Here is a 21839-nt window from a genome sequence, read left to right as displayed (position 1 = left end):
TGATCACAGGGTCATGTAATTGAGCCCCACATCCTGCTCTGCATGGACAGTGAGGAGCCTGCTTGGGATTCTCTCTCCCTCCCCTCCCTTTTTCTCTCTCTCTCTTCATGCCCTTCCCCAAAATCTCTCTGTCTCTCTGTCTCTGTCTCTCTCTGTCTGTCTCTCTCTCTCTCAAAACAAAGGACTTTAAAAAAGTGATCTCAAAATAAATAATAATAGTATCTACCCCACTGGGATGTTTGGAAGATTACATTAGGAAATAATAGATGAACAACTTAGAAGGGTACGTGGCACATAGCTCTAAGTGTCTGCATGTAGCATGATTACTGTTGCTGTAGTTTGTGTTCCAATACAATGTGATAGTTTAGGCAGGTGGCCTGCCAATACAAGTTATCCCCTATACAAATTATACTGAAGTTATTCTTCATTCCAACACAAGTGGTAGCAAATGGGGAGCATGAGGCCCAGAATATTTCCTCAGTACTTCAAAAAACTTTGCCAATGCCACTAGCCAACCGTACTTTTTTCCACTTATAATCCTTTTAACTTACTTCCTCTCTATACCACTGAGTGGATGATGCTCACAGACTACGGTACAAATAGCCCTCCTTGACTGAGTAGTAGATCCTTTACATGACCATCAGAGGCAAGGGAAAGCCACTGACATGGAAATAAATGAGTCTTGCGAAACTAAAGTTCCTCATCATTTCATGTGCATACTCTTTACGTTAGGTTGCTTTAGCATGTACTCTGATGAAGAGATTAAGGGTTTGTGGTAAAAGCATATCAGAAAAGCTGTCCCCAGATATTTGCATTGGTAAAGTAATACAAATCTATAAGTCACAGTTCTGGCTGTGTAAGAAAGAAAGACAAATTTAGCATGCTTTTTCATAGTGAGAGGGAAAAAAATACCTAACATTTGATTGAACATTTCTCCTCTATTTGATTAAGTGCTTTCATTAATAGTTTTACTTATATAAGCGTGTGTGTGTGTGTGTGTGTGTGTGTGTTTGTACAGAGATATACACACACTTTTTAACGTTTATTTTTTGATACAGAGCACAAGACTGAGTGGCGCAGAACGTGCGGGACACAACAGATCCAATTAGGCTCTGCTGACAGCAGAAAGCCCGATGCAGGGCTCCATCTCAAGAACATGAAGATCATGACCTGAGCCAAAGGCAGACTCTGATCGGACTGGAGCCAGCCAGGCACCCCTCAATTTAGTATTTCATTTCTTAGCATACATTTAGAATAAAAGCTTTGCTATACCAATGTTTCCAAGAAGAGTTTATTGATACGGTATAAAGTACTTAATTTTATCGGAAAAACTGTTAAGTTAAAGTATTTTCAATTTATACAAGGTTAAGTACCACCCGTATCAAATATTACTATCCCTTAAATGTATACTTAGGAAGACGAAATTACCTGTCATGAAAAAAAAAAAAAAACAACAATGTCAAATAAAGGACTGAATTGTTCTGCACAGGCTAGATGACAAGTGTCAAGAGAGTTAAAGCTAATGGGAGTTAGAACAGTCAGAGAAAGTTCATTGGAAAGGAGACTGTGAGCCAAGTCTGAACAACATAGGTTTACTCAAGAGGAACAGAAACTAAAAAGACAGTAAGGACAGCATGTGTAACGGCTGAGAGATGGTGAAATCAACCCAATTAACTCAGAGGATAAAATCTGATGGCAGAGACATTTAAAATGGGTGTCCACACAAGAACTACATAAATGTTCATAAGCAGCAGTATTAATAGGCAAGAAGTGGACACAACCCAAAGGTCCATCAACTGATGAATGAACAAGGGCCTTAACCCACAATGGAGTACTGTTGACAATAGAAACAAATGAAGCACTGATATAAGCTGTAACCGACACAGATGAACCCAGAAAACATTAAGTAAAGGTAGCTAGTCCCAAAGTACCACACGTTGTGTGACTCCATTTATATGAAATATTCACAAGAGGCAACTCCATTGAGAGACCAAGTAGTAGACTGGTGGTTGCCTGAGGCTGGGGGCAACGGGTAAGGGTTTCCTTTCAGGGTGACAAAAACATTCTACTTGATGGCAGTGATGGCTGCACGAGTGTACACAGAGACAGTGAACTGTGCGTGGCAAATGGGTGACTTTTATGGTATGTGTTTTGTACCTCAAAATAGCTTTAAAAAAAACCCAATGGCAGGACACAGAGAATGTTCTTAATTCTCGCTTTTGGGTGCCCACACTATACATGATCTGAATATTTCCGTGCTTTGACAATATGTCTAAAAGGCAAAGAAAATGAAGGAAATGCCTAAGTTCAAGTGGTTTGTTAAGTGATCTTTCTGTACAAGTCATCCTGAAATCAATATGCAGTCTTCTCAAACGTGAAGATGAGAACTAAGACAATTATCTGAAACATCCCATTAAACATTATCTTCTGATTTGATCCAGCTTGCCTCGTCATGGTAATAGAGATATCAGTAAAAAAACATTGTTTAGTAGGGGACAAAAGTCTCTTGGGACACCTGGGTGGCTACGTCAGTTAAGCGTCCAATTCTTGCTTTCAGCTCAGGTCATGATCTCATGGTTCATGAGACTGAGCCTCACACTGGCTCTACACTGACAGCATGGAGCCTGCTTGGGATTCTCTCTCTCTCCTCTCTCTGCCCCTCCCCTGTTAACATGCAATCACACACTCTCTCTCACTCTTTTTCTCTCAAAATAAATAAATAAAATGTAAAAAAAATTTTAAATTAAAGAAAGAACGAAAAAAGTCTCTCAATTTCTGTGAGGAAGGATACAAAAGCCTCAACTTTCCTAAGAGTAAGTATTATAAGAAAACAATGTATAACACAAATAGGAGAAGGAGAGGCAGAAGTTTACGAAATAAATGTATTGTAAAGGGACAGAAATCATAATAAATTAATTATAATGAAAATACCAAAGAATGCGGTCCATGGAAATTGGTATCCTAAAACACTTTATATCATTTAACGAGCTATAAGTTAGGTGGTAACAGGTTACATTTACTACATACCTGACTTGTGATTTGAGCTAATTTCTTCTTGAGATCCCGTGTTTCATCTTCTAGACGAAGATATGACGTAACCTCTGGGGAAGCCTCTGACATAGACTTTTTCTTCAGAGTATCAGCCAGTTCTTGTTGAAGTTGTCTCGCAACTACCTAATAAGACATTTCTGTTACTGATTTTCTAAATCATCTTATTATTAAATTATGTTAATAATAGACAACTCTCACACACGTACTTTGAGAAATATCAACACATACATCAATTCACCGTCTTTTTGTAACACATACACATTCCTGTTCACTGAATTCAGTTAGAGACACAAAAGGTGTTATCTCCCTGCCTAGTTCTGATATTTTATGGTGTCTCTTTCCAGTCTTAGCATGACAATTTCATCCTGCAACATGTGGTTTTTATGCAACCAATCTTGTGTTTTCTCATGATTATCAGAAAGCTAAGTAAAACCAAGCACATTTTCAGATAGCACTCAATAAAATGGCAGTATCATGATTTTCTTTGAAATGAAAGTATAATCTGTGTTTAAACAATGAAAAGGTTGCAGGGGGTGCCAGTGTGGTTCAGTTGGCTGAGTGTCTGACTCTTGATTTTGGCTCAGGGAATGATCTCACATTCTGTGGGTTCAAGCCTGGCATCAGGCTCTGTGCTGACAGTCAGGAGCCTGCAAAGGATTCTTGCTCTCCCTCTCCCTGCCCCTCCCCTTCTTGCATTCTCTCTCTCTCTCTAACGAATAAAGAAACACGAAAAGAAAGAAAGAAAGCAAAAGAAAGAAAAGAAAAGAGGAAGGAAGGAAGGAAGGAAGGAAGGAAGGAAGGAAGGTTACAGTAAGTGAATATCCAACTGGAAAAAAATAACGTTGGCTCCAAATCTCAAATTTTAGACAAGCATAAGTTCCCAAAAGTTCAGAACTTTAACTGAAGATAATGAAGGCATGAAAGTAAAAAAGAATTTGTGAGAAAAGTGTTCAGAATCTCAGAATTGGAAAAGCCTTTCTCTGATTTACAACAAACCAGAAGGCCTAAAATAAAAGATTAATAAATCTGACTATACTTAAAAATTGAGTTTACAGTAGATATCGAACACAGAAACCCCACAGTAAAATCCTTAGCTCTGCATATACTCGGAGAGATTAAATTTCCTAAAATTCTTCTTTCCTGAGAATATTTCATAGATATCTACTTTGCTACCATTTCTATAGTCAGTTATAAGAATTATATCTATTGGTAACTGAAAAATCTAGGCACTGTACTATAATAGAAACACTTCTACATACATCAATGAACTCATTTGGTTATCACAATTCTAGAATGGAGAGCTTAAAACGGTGAGCTGCAGGACTCTCCCCAGGTCTTCTCACTCCACAACTAGTGCTCTTGCACCAACCACTGCCACTTCTCTAGTGTAAATACACAAGTACGAAAGAAGTCTTGTATTTCAAAATACTCATAGGAAATAAGGGGAAATTTATACATCTCTTAGAAAACCATGAGATGATTTACTGCTGCAATAACTTGCATTTCCTCTTCATGTTGAAAACAGTAATAAATATAAAAGAGGGGAAATACACTCAGCTATTTTATTAGGAATAAAATACCTATCAATAAATTATCATTAAGTATATATCACAGCATACCATTGTTATCAAAAGTTCCTTGTAATGAAAGAGGATGCTACTTGAAGCAAAAGTGTTACTTTTCTCAAAAGTAGGAGACTTGATACCGAAAATATGATCAGTGAACTGGCTACACTTGTCCTCCTGTCCATTAGCGGAAGTGTTCACCTAAACTATTAATATATCAAGGCAGTGAAGTAACTGTTCAAAACTAAAACACATGTTGCTAGTAGCAATTGTTTTGAGATTAGGGAAAGCTCATCAATTCCTACAGAAAGTAATAAAAGCCTCTCCTTTGGACGAGGACATTATGAATGTCACTAGTTGTTGCAGACAGTGCATTTAATCAAGAATATTATTTTATCCAGTGAAGCAAAAATGCCACCGTCCCCCATGACCCTCCACAAAATATATGTGCTTTTAAAATCCTCTATAGTTTCCATGATGAACAGAGTTCAGTTTCATATGTACATACACATATATATATATATATATATATATATACATATATATACACGTATACACACACTTATGTATATATACATACATATACATATATATATATATATATATATATACACACACACACACACACGGAGAAAAAAGTAATAATAACTAAAAAATAGAATGTATACAAATACATACACACATGTACTTCAAAATAACTAAAGAAGATACCTTAGAATTAGTTTTCTTATGAGCCATTTCTAGCTCCTTTTGCTTGCAAAAGAGATTGTTTAGACTTCCATCTTGTAAGACTCTGGCCTTCTGTTCTGGAGAAAGTTGCCACTGAGTGTCACTGCGCTCTTCTACAACCTGGAGACACATTTCATTATGATTCTGGTCTCAAACCGTTAAAAAAAGAAGGTCAAAAGCTGAAGAGGAGAACTTTAAAAAAAATGTTCAAAAGAACATGATCCCATGTTTTAATTTATTTTAAACCTAAATAATATATATTGAGTCAAAGGGATACTATAAAATATATATGTATAATACTACACTATGTAATATAGATGGAAATACAGTTTTTATCAAAAACTGATTTACCTGATTTTTTGTGGCCTTCAATTCCGTGTTTAGCATTCTAAGAGCGAGTTCAACTTGTTGTTTTGTTTCAACTTCTTTCTTATATTCGTCTTCTTTACTTCTTAACTTTTCCCTAATATTTTCATATAACATATCAGTATTTCTTCTTTCTTCTTCTTCTTCTTCTTCTTCTTGTTTTAAGGTAAATCTGCAATTACATGTGCTTCTTTTAAAATTTGTTTTGTTAGACATAAAAAGTTCATTTTATGATACGGTTCCACATAAGTTGGCTTATTATCCAAATGAAAAATTTCTATGGTCTCCAATTGTTTTCCTTGTAGGGCTCATGTTTTTAATTTGTCACTTCAATCTCTTCCAAACCATATATTATACAGTTGAAAAGAAGCCAGAAGAAAGCATTATGCAACTTCGTTAGTTTTAGTCAGTAATAACTCTGGTAGATGTTGTAGGAAAGGAAGTTTGAAATTATTCAGGAAAGTTAGAGTTGAAAATTACCCCCTTTCCCACAGGTATAATTATTCCTCCATAGGACAGATAATTCAGTTTCTCATTAAAAAGAGAAGTTGCTGTTTATAAGCAAGTTTATCAATTCACTGGAAATAAAATTTCCACTTGACGAAACCTTACAGGTACCTCCAAAAATGATGTGCAGTGAAAGAGAGCATCTGTGGATGTTGTTTACACAACATACACGTGCAGATTACTGTCATCCAAGACTACGCTGACGAGTCTAATATCTGTTGCCTATGCTTTTCGTTTCTTCTTCCACAACACTTGCAACTTACCTTGTTGATGATTACCTACTTTATGAATCACTTAAACATCCCTTCTAGAACAACACAGGATATGTATTAATTAAGTAAACAATAAAGAGTAATATGACCTTTCAGCATACACTTTTGAATTAATTTTATCTACCTATGACAGAGATGCTGAAAAAACTTCTCAGTAACCACTTTCCGTATTACTTTTTTTTAATGTTTATTCATTTTTGAGAGAGAAAGGGAGAGCCCATGCAAACAAAGGGGGGGCAGAGAGAGAGAGAGAGGGAGGCAGAAAATCCGAAGTGGGCTCTGCACTGACAACACACAGATCGATGTGGGGCTCGAACTCACGAACCCTGAGATCATGACCTGAGCCAAAGTCGGACGCTTGACTGACTGAGCCACCCAGGCGCCCCCATTTTACTTTGTTTAAATTTTTTATGGAGAGAGAGATGACTCAAGTGAGTGAGGGTGGAGAGAGGGAAAGAGAGACAGAATCCCACGAGGGGCAGACAGAGAGGGAGAGACAGAGTGAGAGAAGAGGAGCTCATCCGAAGCGGGGCTCGTGCTCAACCAAATCAGGGCTTGAGCCCACCCAAAGCAAGGCTCAAACTCACGAGATCATCACCTGAGCCGAAGCCAGATGCTTAACCAGCTGAGCCACCCAGGCACCCCCACTTTACCTTTTAACACCTGCATGTTAAGATGCAAATGGAATCAATTTTGGCGAATTTTAATGTCTTGAGAAAAATGACCATTTTATACTCTGTTGGTAGGTACAGAAAGTAATATAAACTTTGCTGAGAACAATTTAAAAATATGGATCAAAGACCTTTTTAAAAATTTTTATACTTTAACCAGATTACATTATATTGAAGAATTGACCCCAAGCAAGTAACCAGCCATGTAGAAACAGATTTATATAAAAGACATCCCTGAGAGCATTAATTAAAATACAGAGAGATGAAAAGCAAGCAGAATTCAATCTCTTAAATAATGATGTTTCTTGGACTATGGTGGACTTTCATATGGCCATTAAAATTGTGATTTGGAATATACATTAACGTATTAGAAGTATTCACTGTTAGGAACTTGCTGTGTTATTGCCAAGAATCGCACACCTCACAACACTAAACAAGTATTCTTTCCAGGAAAATCCCATAAGATAAGTCAGCAATTACAAAACTGCCCCTACACATCTGTAGTATAAAAGGAAACAGTTGAAATATTTCCTTAAAGCCAAGATGCTGTACCTCAAACTGCAGAATTCACGTTCCCATTCCACTTTTTGATGTTCTAACCGTGATATCATGTCTTTGGCTTCCTGTAGCTCGTTTTGTAGTGCACTAACCATTTTGTCCATTTTTGTCATTTTTCCCATAAGAAGTTTACAGTGCTTTTTGTTAAGTTTCCTTAATTTTTCATAGGAAACACGTATATCTTGGATTTTCAAGAAGCCAGCATAATCTGCATCAGAGAAGAAACAGAAATAAAATAGATGAGTACTTTTTGCATATACAGGCCTGTGCATCTTCAATTCACTCATTGACACATTGAGTAAATATATACCTTCAATGGAAGATGTTATACTCAGCTCTACAGATGCAATAGAGAAGATCCCCTGGCTCTCGATTAGCTTAAAGTCTAGTGAAAGAGAAAGACAACTCAAATGGTAATTCTAAATTCAGATAGTTCCTATTAGAAGACAGAGTTCTGTGATCATAACTTGATCTAGATTGGGCCCAAGGAAGATAGATGTCCCTGAGGAAGAGATAACTATACTGAGGAATGAAGGATGAGCAGGAGACAATTAAGCAAAGGAGGAAGACAAGCACTCTCGACAGTCTAGAGCATGTGCCGAAGTTTCACTGTAATCTGCTTCTGGCCAAGATGGGGTAACACGTACTGATTGATCTTCCTACCTGAAGCAAGCAAAAACAAAACAGACAAAATACAATTTTAACATGATTTTCAAGACACAGAACTTCAGACAATGAAGGACAATGATCCCTGAAAACAAAACACGTTAGCCTAACATGTATGCCCAAGCTCACTGCCTTGAGAGAGTTTTCAGGCTACATCACAGGAGACATAAATTATTTAAGTAGATTTCACCAGACTCCTTGAGTCGTGGTGGCAAAACTGAGAGTCTGGTGAAGGCAAGGCAGATAGAGACGACAGGTCAGCATCCAGGAGAGGAGAAAGCAGGACACAGAAAGAACCCTGGGCATCTGCACAGGGTCCCCTTTGGCTATTCAGCAGAGTAACAACCAGTGCATACATGGAAGGAAGTCATCAAGGGAAAAAAATCTGAAGAGTAGAGGAAACACTGCCTGGTGCTCCCACAGCACGAGGGACAGTATCTATTCACATTAGCTAAGATAGAAAAACTCATAATTTGTCTTAGGCTGATCACAACTCTGGATTCGTCCAATAATTTGTAAGAGCAAGAATAAAGGATCCAACTGTTTGTAAGTAACTTAACTATATCTGCAAACAAAGCATGAAAAGATAACTAGAGGCATGGCAGCTATTGTTTTAAAAACCAAATAGTACTTACAGAGATGTAAATTATGTTAGCCATGAACAATACGATGGGTAGGAATAAACACATATTAGACATCACAAAACAAAAGACTGAAGTTTAACATTGGAAACCTGGGAGAAAACTTCAACTGGGAAATATACAATTGCCCAAAGAGGCAGGGGAAAGGGACAGGAAAAAAATATGGCCCAAATCTTCCTACACCTCATGAAAACTATAATCCCACTGACCCAGGAAGGATATGTCTAGGAAAGAAGAAATGGAAGCCAACTCTTGTGATTTGCCTAAACTCTATACGATGTGGTATAACATTACTGGAAGGGAGACTGTGATGCTGAAGCCATAGACTATAAACCCTAACCAACCACTAAAGCAGCAAAACTGAAAAGTTCTAGCTAGGAAGCCTAAATAAATAAGTGAAAAAATGAATACATGAATAAATGAATACATGAATAAATAAATAAATGGATAAAACTGAATCATAAAAATTCCTCCATTAAAAGAAAGCGGAAAAAGAAGAGAACGGGAACAAGGAGCAGATAGGACAAATGCAAATCAAACAGCATGATGACATATTCAAATCAACTATCTCAAAAATCACAGTAAATGGCCATTTGTAGCAACGTGGATGGAACTGGAGAGTGTGATGCTAAGTGAAATAAGCCATACAGGGGCGCCTGGGTGGCGCAGTCGGTTAAGCATCCGACTTCAGCCAGGTCACGATCTCGTGGTCCGTGAGTTCGAGCCCTGCGTCGGGCTCTGGGCTGATGGCTCAGAGCCTGGAGCCTGTTTCCGATTCTGTGTCTCCCTCTGTCTCTGCCCCTCCCTCGTTCATGCTCTGTCTCTCTCTGTCCCCCAAAAAATAAATAAACGTTGAAAAAAATATATAAAAAAAAAAGAAGAAAGAAGCCATACAGAGAAAGACAGATACCATATGTTTTCAGTCTTATGTGGATCCTGAGAAACTTAACAGAAACCCATGGGGGAGGGGAAGGGAAAAAGAAAAAAAGAGGTTAGAGTGGGAGAGAGCCCAAGCATAAGTGACTCTTAAAAACTGAGAACAAACTGAGGGTTAATGGGGGGGTGGGAGGGAGGGGAGGGTGGGTGATGGGTATTGAGGAGGGCACTTTTTGGGATGAGCACTGGGTGTTGTATGGAAACCAATTTGACAATAAATTTCATATATTGAAAAAAAAATCACAGTAAATGAAAACGGTCTAAAAGCCTCAACTAAAACGCAGACTGTCAGAATGGATAAAAAAGGAAGACTCAACTATATGCTACCTATACAAAATGCACTTTAAATGTCAAGACAGAAATTTGTTCGAAAGACAGGAATATGATATACCACACTAACACTTGACCAAAGAAGGCTGAGCTAGAGTGGCTATATGAATAGCAGACAAAACAGTTTCAAGCAAAATATATATATATATATATATATATATATATATAACCAGCAATAAACAACAGGTCATTATATAATCATAAAAGGGTCAATTAAGAGCAATCTTAAATGTTCATGTATCTGTTAATAGCTTCAAAGTACATGAAGCAAAATTGATAGAACTGAAAAGAGAAATAGGCAAATTCACAATTATAGTCTGATATTTCAACACGCTCAACATCAGCAAAGGCATAGTAGACTTGGCCGCCACTATTCTTCTCAAGGATCTATGGAACACTTACCAAAAAAGACTATGTTCTGGGTCAAAAATAAATCTTAATAAAAGGAAGAAGTCAAGAGGCCTGAAGTCATAATAGTGTGTCCCCTGCCACAAAGCAATCAAATCAGAAATCAAGCACAAAAATATCTCTGGAAAATACTCAACTATTTGTGAACTACAGAACACATCGAAATATCTCCTGGGTCAAAGAAGTAATGAAAAAAGAAAAAAAAATTAGAAAGGATTCTGAACTGAATGAAAATGAAAACATAGTAGAATTTGTACAGTTCTGCTTTAGTGGCACTCACATGAAGACTGATAGCACTGAATGTATACATTAAAAAAGAAGAGGGAAGTGCGGTGCTCCTTGCTGCCTTTGTGGCTCCTCCCCCAGCTTCCCAAGGCACCCTGCCCTGCCCCACCCCACCCTGGCAGTGGATGGAGAGCAGGTGCTTTGTTCACAGAGCACAGCAGGCACTTGGGTGGGTGGGGGCGGGGTCCGCCAATGCCAGGAATTGAAGGTGGGGGAGTAGCCGTAGGAGGAGACCCCCCTAGACTGAGGTGGGCATGGGCCGGGCCCCGGGTTCTGCTGGAGTGAGAGGCGGCGGCGGTGGCACAGGCATGGTCCTTCTGGAAGGGAGAGCCCAATGCCTCTGCACCTGTCTCCCCTCCCTTCCTCTCCGCCCCTGCCATGGGTTTTGTGTTCTAGCTCCCCATCTTTTTCTCACTACCTACATCATCACCCTTCTTCCGACTTTGCTTCCCAGCTTCTTGCGACCCTTTCTCTCACTTAAGCCTCAGTTACTCAGGCTCTTTTCACCCTAGTCTTGCCGGAGACTTCATATGCCAGCAGTCTCTCTCATGGGATGTCCCCATCCTTCCCCTCTCCCCACATCCTATTCTGGGCTGATGGCAACCAGAAATCCTTCCTATTGCGTTTACCGGCAGTTTCCACCTGGCCCTGAAGCTTGGCGCAGATCAAGTCCACCACACCCACGCTGAGAAGGACCCCTAGGAGAACCACTTTTCCCATGGTGGTATTGGACAATGTGTTCTCGATTTTCCTCTGGTTGCTTATTTTAGTCTGAATATTTGTCACTCTCCACCGCTATACTTTAAAAACGTATGTTTTGGTTGCATGACAAGGAGTTAGAAATGAGCCAGAGACCATTCGCAGGTAAGGAGAAGATTTAGACATTTAGGATTCAAGGAAGAAAGGAGAAACAGAATGTTAAGAAGGTTAGATTTCTGAAAGTATTTTTATATCTTTTGTGATCTGAGGAAGTGGAGATTACTGAGCCTACACAGATTGACATTTTGGGAGAAAATTTCATGGTGCTTGATTTGCTCTTGGAGTAACGTGAACACAAGTTCTCAAACCTGCATATTCTCTCAGTTGGAACCAGCTGTATATCTGAATGTTCACTTTCATCAGAACTTGTATCAGAGAAAGAATGGGAGTATGCTTCAATGAAAATGACTACCTCCGGGACCTGAAAAGAGTCATTCTGTTTCCTAATAGTGTATATGGCCATTTTTGTGGGAACAGATCAGCATTTTTACAGTTTACTTGGAGTATCCAGGACTGCAAACAGTAGAGAGATAAGACAAGCTTTCACGAAGTTGGCATTGAAGCTACATCCTTATAAAAAACAAACAAAAAAAAAAACCAAAAAACCAAAACGAATAACCCAGGGCACCTGGGTGGCTCAGTCAGTTGAGCGTCCAACTTCCGCTCGCTCGGGTCATGATCTCACAGGTCGTGGGTTAGAGCCCTGCGTCGGGCTCTGTGTTGATGGCTCGGAGCCAGGGGCCTGCTTTGGACTCTGTCTCCCACTCTCTCTGCCCCTAACCCACTTGCATTCCGTCTCTGTCTCTCTTAATAGGAAATAAACACTAAATAAATAAATAAATAAATAACCAACCAACCAACCAAATGTATAATCCTAATGTACAGAGTGATTTTCAAAGATAAATAGAGCATATGAAGTACTCAAAGATGAAGATCTGTGGGAAAAGTATGACAAATACGGAGAAAAGGGACTTGCAGATGATCCAGAAGGTGGCCCGTATGAAAGCTGGGATTATGATCGTTATGATTTTGGTATTTGTGATGATGATCTTGAAAGCATGACATTGAATAGAAGAGAAGTGGATGCTGCTGTTCATTCTGGAGAACTGTGGTTTGTGAACTTTTACTCCCCAGGATGGTCACACTGCCATGAATTAGCTCCCACAGGGAGAGACTGTGTTAAAGAAGTAGACGGATTACTTTGAATTGGTGCTGTTAACTGTGGTGATGATAGAATGTTTTGCCGAATGAAAGGAGTCAACGGATCTCCCAGCCTCTTCCTTTTTAGGTCTGGAATGGCCACAGTGAAATATCACGGGGACAGATCAAAGGAACGTTTGGTGAGTTCACCATGCAGCACGTTAGAAACCCAGTGATGGAATTATGGACAGGAAATTGTGTTCACTCCATAGAAACTGCTTTTGCTGCTGGTATTGGCCAGCTGAGCACTTTTTGTTGCAAAGGAGGAGATTGTTTAACTTCATAGACACGACTCAGGCTCAGGGGCATGTTGGATGGTCTGGTTAGTGTAGGATGGATGGACTGTGCCACCCAGGACAAACTTTGTAAAAGTCTGGATATTATCACAAGTACTACTGCCTATTTTCCTCTGGCGCCCCATTAAATACCAGAGAGAAAAGCAGCGTTTTGTTCCTTAATTCATTGGATGCTCGAGAAATAGATTTGGAAATCATGCATAGTCTTCCAGATTTTGAGCTACTTTTGGCAAATACACTAACGGATCGATTGGCTCATCATCGGTGGCTCTTATTGTTTAGTTTCGGAAAACATGAAAATCCAAATGATCCTGAGTTGAGGGAACTAAAAACTCTACTCAAAAGTGAACAATTCAAGTTGGCAAGGCTGACTGTCCCTCTGCACCAGACATCTGTAGTAATCTCTCTGTATGTCAGCCATGTCTAGCAGTATTTAAAGGACAAGGAACCAAAGAATATGAAATTCATCATGGAAAGAAGATTCTATATGATATACTAGCCTTTGCCAAAGAAAGTGGTAATTCTCATGTTGCCACACTTGGACCTCAAAATGTTCCTGCCGATGACAGGAACGGTGGCTTGTTGATTTGTTTGTGCCATGGTGTCCACCATGTCAAGCTTTATTGCCAGAGTTACAAAAAGCATCAAAGCATCTGCGTGGTCAGCTTTAGTTTGGTACACTAGATGGTACGGTTCACGAGAGACCCTGTAACACGTATAACATTTAGGCGGATCCAACAACACTTGTATTCAACCAATCCGAGGTTCATGAATAAGAAGGACATCACTCTGCTGAACAACAGATCTTGGAATTCATAGAGGATCTTAGGAACCTTCAGCGACCTCCCTGACACCCACCACTTTCAATGAACTAGCTAAACAAAGAAACCAGGATGAAGTCTGGATGGTTGACTTCTACTCCCATGGTGTCATCCATGTCAAGTCCTAATGCCAGAATGGAAAAGAATGGCCCGGACACTAACTGGACAGTTACTGCGGGCAGTATAGACTGCCAAAAGTATCATTCTTTTTGTGCCCAAGAAAATGTTCAGAGATACCCTGAGATAAGATTCCCTCCCCCAAAACCAACTAAAGCTTTTCAGTATCACAGTTACAATGGCTAGAAGAGAGATTTGGGGCACGGGATTTCGACCTCAAGCATCCACAAATCTAATGACTCAGACTTTCGATGAAAAAGTTATACAAGGGAAAAATCACCGGGTGATTGAATTCTATGCTCCTTGGTGTGGACCTTGCCAAAATTTTGCTCCAGAGTTTAAGCTCTTGGCTAAGACGATGAAAGGAAAAGTGAAAGCTGGAAAAATAGGCGGTCAGGCTTTGGCTCAGACATGCCAGAAAGCTGGCATCAGAGCCTATCCGACTGTTAAATGTTATCCCTATGAAAAAGCAAAGAGAAACATTTGGGGAGAGCAAATAGATGCCAGAGATGCAAAAGCAATCGCTGCCTTACTAAATGAAAAATTGAAAAATCTCCACACTCATGGAGAGAGAGATGAGGATGAAGTTTAATGATGTGAAGATGAAGAAAAAAGAGAAAAGGAATTCTAACCCATGACATCAGAGGAACATCTTTGTAGGATGTTGCTACATTCTGGGTCAAAATAAAGGAACATTATCACGGAATTGTAATTGCACCGTCTGAATTCTGTATAACATTGGTATAATTGAAGGGTCTGCAAGCTTTTTCTGTAAAAGGCCAAACTGTAAATATTTTAACCTTTGTAGACCATATACTTTTGTCACATAGTACTTTGTTTTGCTTTGTTTACAACCCTTTAAAAAATCTAAAACTTTTCTTATCTCAGGGCCATACCCAAACAAGCCAAGCCACATTCAGTCCACGGGCCATAGATTGCTGACCCTTGGAAATGATACTAAAGCTGCCCGGCTCAAACAGGAGCCTGCTCTGTCACGTACATACATGTCTAGGGTCTATTCCTTAAAGTTTTGTGGCTGGCCTGAAAGGAAATAATTTGATATTTATTTACCTGTCTGAAAAATTGTGTGAAATGGATTGTGGCCATAGTGTAATTTAAAAAAAGCACACCCCCCCCCACACACACACACAATGTGGCAAGCAGATAGCCTATTTTCATGGTGTATTATAGTAAAGAGATTTTCTTCTTTTTTCTTTCTAAAGGTTGAAGAACTGATTTTAATTTTTCACAATTGAGAAAAATTTTGGTAAAATAATGCCAATAGATTTCTACAGTATATAGAAGAAGAAGAACTAGGAGGGAAGTAGGGGGAGGAGAAGAAGAGGAGGAGGAGGAGGAGCATATAGGAGGTGCAAGAAGACAGAGGAGGAGGAGGAGGAAGGAGGAAGAGGAGGGAAGGAGGACAGGGAGATGGAGAGGGAAAGGGAGAAGAAGAAGAAGAAGAAGAAGAAGAAGAAGAAGAAGAAGAACAACAACAACAACAAGGAGAACGAGGAGGGAAGGATGAGGAGCAGAAAAGGAGGAGGAGGAGGAAACAGGAGGAGGAAGAGGACAGAGGAGGAAGAGGAAGGAGGAAGAGGAGGGAAGGAGGACAGGGAGATGGAGAGGGAAAGGGAGAAGAAGAAGATGAAGAAGAGGAAGGAGAAGGAGAAGAGAAGAAGAGGAGGAGGAGGAAAGAGGAAGGGGAAGTGGAAAGAAGGAGGAGAGGGAGAGGGAGACAGAGTGGGAAAGGGAGAAGAAGAAGAAGAGGAAGAAAAGAAGAAGGGGGAGGGGGAGGAGGAGGAGGAGAGGAGGAGGAGTAGGAGGGAGTAGAAGGAAGAAGGAGAGGAGGAAGAAGGAGAGGAAAAAGAAGAAGAGGATGAAGAGGATGAGGAAGAAAAAAGGTCTGAAATCTATGACATTGGGTTCCACCTTTTGAAACTAGAAAACTAAAACAAATTAAACCCAAACCAAGCAGAAGAAAGGAACTAATATAAAGACAAAAATCACATGAAAGAAAGCAGAAAAACGATAGAGAATAATCAATGAAACCAAATGCTTTCAGGAGGTGAAAAAAGGAGAAATTTCTACCAAGACTGATCCCAAAATGAAGAGAAACAACGGAAGTATTAACAATATATCAGAAATTAGTAATGTAACTAACATTACTGGAAATTCACAGATACTAAAAAAATAACAAAGTAATATTACGAACTTTATATAATTAATTTGACAACTCAGATGCAGTGGGTAAATTCCGTGAAAGACAGAAATTATCAAAGCTCAATCAAGAGTGAAGGGTGCCTGGCTGGCTAAGTTGGTAGAACATGTGACTCTTGATCTCTGGATTGTGAGTTCAAGCCGCATGTTGGGTGTAAAGATTACTGAAATGAAATGAAATGAAATGAAATGAAATGAAGTGAAATGAAATGAAGTGAAATGAAATAAAATAAAAAAAAATAAAATAAAATAAAGGAAAAAAAGAACAGATAAACTAACTAACTCTATATGTATAAAAGAAACTAAAGTCTTAGATAAAGATCTTTCCACAGAAAACAATTCCAGGGCCAAGTGGCTACACTAGTAAATTCATCCAACATTTTCGGAAGAAATGTTATCTATTCTACACAAAGTCTCCCCCCAAAATGGAGAGGAGAAATATGTCTCACCTCATTCTATAAGGCTAGCATTACCTGAAACCAAAACTAGACAAAGATACTGTAAGAAATAAAATTCTGTCATAAGCGTGGGAGCACAATTTCTGAAGAAACCATCCACAAATCAAGTCTAACACTACATTAAAGAGGGGGGTGTGTCAACATGGCAGAGAAGTAGGGGTACCTGAAATGACCACATCCCTCAAACACAGCAGTGAGGCAAGAAGTTGTGGAAATCTAGGAATCTGGGCTACAGCGTGACACAAACATCTCCAGGGGCCCATGGGGACAACTGGCCAGGTCATGGAGATTTTTAATCTATTCTGTCTGCACCTCTTCTGTATCTCCTTCTTATTTTCCTTTCTCTCTCTCTCCCTCCCTCCCTCCCTCCCTCCCTCCCTCCCTCCCTCCCTCCCTCTCTTCCCTGCCTGGATTAAGTTGTATAGTTTCTCTGATTCTCTGCCTGGTCAATTTTTTGTCTTCTTCTCTTTTCCTTTGCCCCTGTCATTTCTCCCTTTTTATGAGATAAGGCATCTTCCATCACCCCCCCCCCCCAGTGTTTAAATTCTTTTCCAAGTTTACATTATGAACAAATCTAAGCACACCTGCTGGAATGGCCAACCCACAAATATGAGTAGGGAAATAAAGCAACCAGAGTCACAACAACAGAGAGCATGAAACACACTCCAAAGATACCTATTGAAGGGCCAGGCCCTGGATAGTATACGACCCCTTTTTAAAATAGTGCTGACAGGTGCAGGACACATGACAACTAGGAAAACACATAAAGTACTGAACACTGAGGAAATGGAAGAATTCTCCTCAAAAGAAACTCCAGGAAGAAATGAGAGCTAGAGAACTGCTCAAAACAGATATAAACAATATATCGGTTCAAGAATTTAGAATAATAGTTGTAAGATTAACAGCTGAGCTTACAAAAAAGCATAGAAGACAGCAGAGAATCTATTGCTGCAGGGATCAAGGAACTAAGAAATAGTGACAGCAATTAAGAAATACTGTAAATAAGATGCAAAATAAACTAGATGCAGTAACAGCAAAGATGGAGGAAACAGAGGGGAGAATAAGTGACATAGAAGATGAAAGTATGGAAAATGATGAAGCCAAGAAAAAGGGTGATAAGAAAATATTAGACCATGAGGGGAAAACTAAGTGATTCAATGAAATGTAATAATATCTGGATCATAAGAGTTCCAGCGTAAGAGAGAGAGAGAGAGAGAGAGAGAGAGAGAGAGAAAAGGGCAGATGGTTTTCTTGAACAAATTATAGGTGAGAACTTTCCTAATCTGGAGAAAAGGAAGCAGACATCCAAATCCAGAAGGCACAGACAACTCTCTTCAGATTCAACAAGAATAGGTCTTCTCCACAGCATATCATAGTGAAATTGGCAAGTTACAAAGAGAAAAGAGAATTCTGAAAGCAGCAAGGGACAAACGGGCCTTAACCTACAAGGGTAGACACATATGGGTAGTAGCAGACCTGCCCGCTGAAACTTGGCAGGCCAGGAGGCAATGGTAGGAAAAAGTCCATGTGCTGAATAGGAAAATATGCTGCTAAGAATCCTTTCTCCAGCAAGGATGTCATTCAGAATAGAAGGAGAGATAGGCTTTCCCAGAAAACCAAAAACTACAAGAGCTCATGACCACTAAACCAGCCCTGCAGGAGATCCTAAGGAGACTCTGTGAGTGGAATGTTATCAAGGCTACAAAGGACCAGAAACATCACCACAAGCATGAAAGCTCCAGACAACACAATGACATGAAATCCATATCCTTAAATAATCACTCTGAACGTGAAGGGACTAAATGCCCTTATCAAAACACATAGCATATCTGAATGGATTAAAAAACAAACAAAATCCATCTATATGCTGTCTACAAGAGACTTATTTGAGACAGGAGGACACCATTAGATTGAAGGTTAGGGGATAGAGTACCATGTATTATGCTACTGGAAGTCAAAAGAAAGCTGGAGTAGCCATACTTAGATCAGACAAATGAGATTTTAAACCAAAGACTCTAACAAGAGATGGCGAAGGGCATTATATCATAATTAAGGGATCTATCCATCAAGAAGAGCTAACAATTGTAAATGTTGGTGCCCCCAACTTGAGAGCCCCCAAATATATACATAGACTAATCACAAACCGAAGCATTCTTATTGATAATCCTATGGAAATTGTAGGTGACTTAAATACTCCCTAACAACAATGGACACATCACCTAGGCACAAAATCGGTAAAGAAACAAAGGCCCTGAATGATACACTGGACCAGATGGATTTGACAGATCTGTTCAGAACTTTTCATCCAACAGCAGCAGAATACACATTCTTTTCGAGTGCACGTGGAACATTCTCCAAAACAGACCACACAGTGGGTCACAAAACAGCCCTCCATAAATATAAAAGAACTGAGATCATACCATGCGTATTTTCGGATCACAACACTATGAAACTTGAAATCAAACAAAAGAAAAAGTTTGGGAAGCCCCCAAATGCATGGAGGTTGATGACCATCCTACTGGAGAAAGAATGGGTCACCCTGACAATGAAAGGAAAAATTAAAAAATATATACGGGCAAATGAAAATGAAAACATGACAGACCAACCCCTTTTGGGATGCAGCAAAGGCAGCCCTAAAAGGAAAACATATCGCCATCCAGGCCTTTCTCAAGAAATAAGAACAATCCGAAATACAAAATCGAACCTCACACCTAAAGAAACTAGAAGAAGAACAGCAAAGAAACCCTACAGCCATTAGAAGAAATAATAAAGATTAGAGCAGAAATAAACACTATAGAATCCAAAAGAAAAACCCGTAAAAACAAACAAAAAAAATAGTAGAACAGATCAATGAATCTAAGAGCTGTTTTTGTTTAAAGAATAAATAAACTTGATAACCCCCTAGCCAGCTTTCTCAAAAAGAAAAGAGAATCCAAATAGATAAAATCACGAATGAAAAAGGAAAGGTCACAATCAACACCACAGAAATACAACTATTAGGGAATACTATGAAAATGTATATGCCAACAAACTGGACAACCTGGAAGAAATGGACACATACCTAGTCAACCACACATTACCCAAACTCAAATGGGAAGAAATAGAAAATATGAACAGACCCATAACCAGTGAAGAAATTCAATCAGTTATCAAAAATCTCCCAACAAATATGAGTCCTGGGCAAGAAGTCTTCCCACGGGAATTCTACAAGACATTTAAAGCAGAGTTAATACCGATTCTTTTCCAGCTGTTGAACAAAGAAATGGAAGAAAAGCTTCCGGACTCTTTCTATGAAGCTAGCATTACCTTGATTCCCAACACAGATAGAGACCCCACTAAAAAGGAGAATGACAGGCCAATATTCCTGATGAACATGGATGCCAAAATTCTTAACAAGATACTACCAAATCCAATTCGGCAGTATATGAAAGAATTCTTCACCATGATCAAGTGGGATTCATTCCTGGGCTACAGGGCTGGTTCAATATTCACAAATCAATCAAAGTGATACATCACCTTAATAGAAGAAAGGATACAATCATTCATATGATCCTGTCAATAAATACAGAAAAACATTTGACAAAATACAGCATCCTTTGTTAATAAGAAACCCTCAAGAAAGTTGGGTTACAAAGAACATACCTTAACATTATAAAAGCCATATATGAGAAGCCTGCTGCGAATATCCTCAATGGGGAGAAACAGAGAACTTCCCCCTACCCTGCCCGCCGAAGATAAGGAACATACAAGGGACATCCACTCTCACCAGTGTTGTTGAACATAGTGTTGGAAGGCCTAGCCTCAGCAATCATACAACAAAATGAAATAAAACACATCCAAATTGGCAAAGAAGTTAAACATTCGCCTTTCACAGATGGCATGATACTCTACATGGAAAACCTGAAAGACTCCACCAAAAAGCTGCTCCAACTGATACATGAATTCAGCAAAGTCACAGGATACAAAATCAACACACAGAAATTGATTGCACTTCTATATACCAATAATGAAGTGACAGAAAGAGAAATCAAGAAACCGAGCTCATTTACAATTACACCAAGAACCATAAAATACCTAGGAATCAACCTAACCAAAGCTATAAGAGATTTGTATCCTGAAAACTATAGAAAACATATCAAAGAAATTAAAGAAGACACAAAGAAATAGAAAAACATTCCATGCTCATGGACTGGAAGAAGAAATATTGTGAAAATGCGATAACGACCCAAAGCAATCTACACATTCACTGCAATCCCAATCAACGTTGCACCGGCATTCTTCTAAGAGATAGAGCAAACAATCCTACAATTTGTATGGAACCACAAAAGATCCCAGATAGCCAAAGTAATGTTGAAAAAGAAAACCAAAGCTGGAGGCATCACAATCCCAGACGTTAGCCTCTACTACAAGGCTGCGATCATCAAGGGAGTATACTATTGGCACAAAAAGAGACACAAAGGCGAATGGCATAGAATAGAGAATCCAGAAATGGACCCACAAATGTATGGCCAACTAAACCTTGGCAAAGCAGGAAAGAGTATCCAATGGAAAAAAGATAGGCTCTTTCGCAAATGGTGCTGGGAGGTCTGGGCAGCAACATGCAGAAGAATGAAACAGGACCAGTTTTTTACACCGTGCATAAACTCAAAATGGATGAAAGACCTCAATGTGAGAGAGGAAACCATCAAAACCCTGGAGAATAACACAGGCCACAACCTCTTTGACCTTGGCTACAGCAAATTCTACTCAATACATCTCTGAAGGCAAGGGACATAAAAGCAAAATTGGACTATTGGGACCTCATCAAAGTAGAAAGATTCTGCACTTCAAAGGAAACAATCCACAAAATTAAAAGGCACCAAAGGAATGGGAGAAGATATCTGCACATGACATATCAGATAAAGGATTAGTACCCATACTCTAGAAAGAATTGGCCAAACTCAACACCCGAAAATCAAATAATCCAGGGAAGAAATGGGCAGA

The 21839-nt window shown here is 39.3% G+C and overlaps 1 protein-coding gene and 1 pseudogene across 1 annotated transcript in view; one reads left to right on the top strand and one right to left on the bottom strand.

The window, feature by feature from the left end:
- The window catches only part of LOC125159789 (ankyrin repeat domain-containing protein 26-like), a 212382-nt gene that overhangs the window by 35106 nt on the left and 155437 nt on the right, over positions 1 to 21839 (bottom strand). The window contains exons 29-32 of the mRNA XM_047848411.1: positions 7714 to 7927; positions 5697 to 5883; positions 5328 to 5465; positions 3028 to 3174 (exon numbers count right to left, since the gene is read on the bottom strand). Coding sequence (XP_047704367.1) covers positions 3028 to 3174; positions 5328 to 5465; positions 5697 to 5883; positions 7714 to 7927 — 686 coding nt within the window. The remainder of the gene's footprint in view (positions 1 to 3027; positions 3175 to 5327; positions 5466 to 5696; positions 5884 to 7713; positions 7928 to 21839) is intronic.
- Positions 12127 to 14804, top strand: LOC125159793 (dnaJ homolog subfamily C member 10-like; annotated as a pseudogene).

This window comes from Prionailurus viverrinus, unplaced genomic scaffold (genome assembly GCF_022837055.1).
Source record: "Prionailurus viverrinus isolate Anna unplaced genomic scaffold, UM_Priviv_1.0 scaffold_62, whole genome shotgun sequence".
Classification (NCBI taxonomy): domain Eukaryota; kingdom Metazoa; phylum Chordata; class Mammalia; order Carnivora; family Felidae; genus Prionailurus; species Prionailurus viverrinus.
The sequence above is the reverse complement of the archived record's forward strand: the minus strand, read 5'-3'. Positions and strand labels throughout refer to the sequence as shown.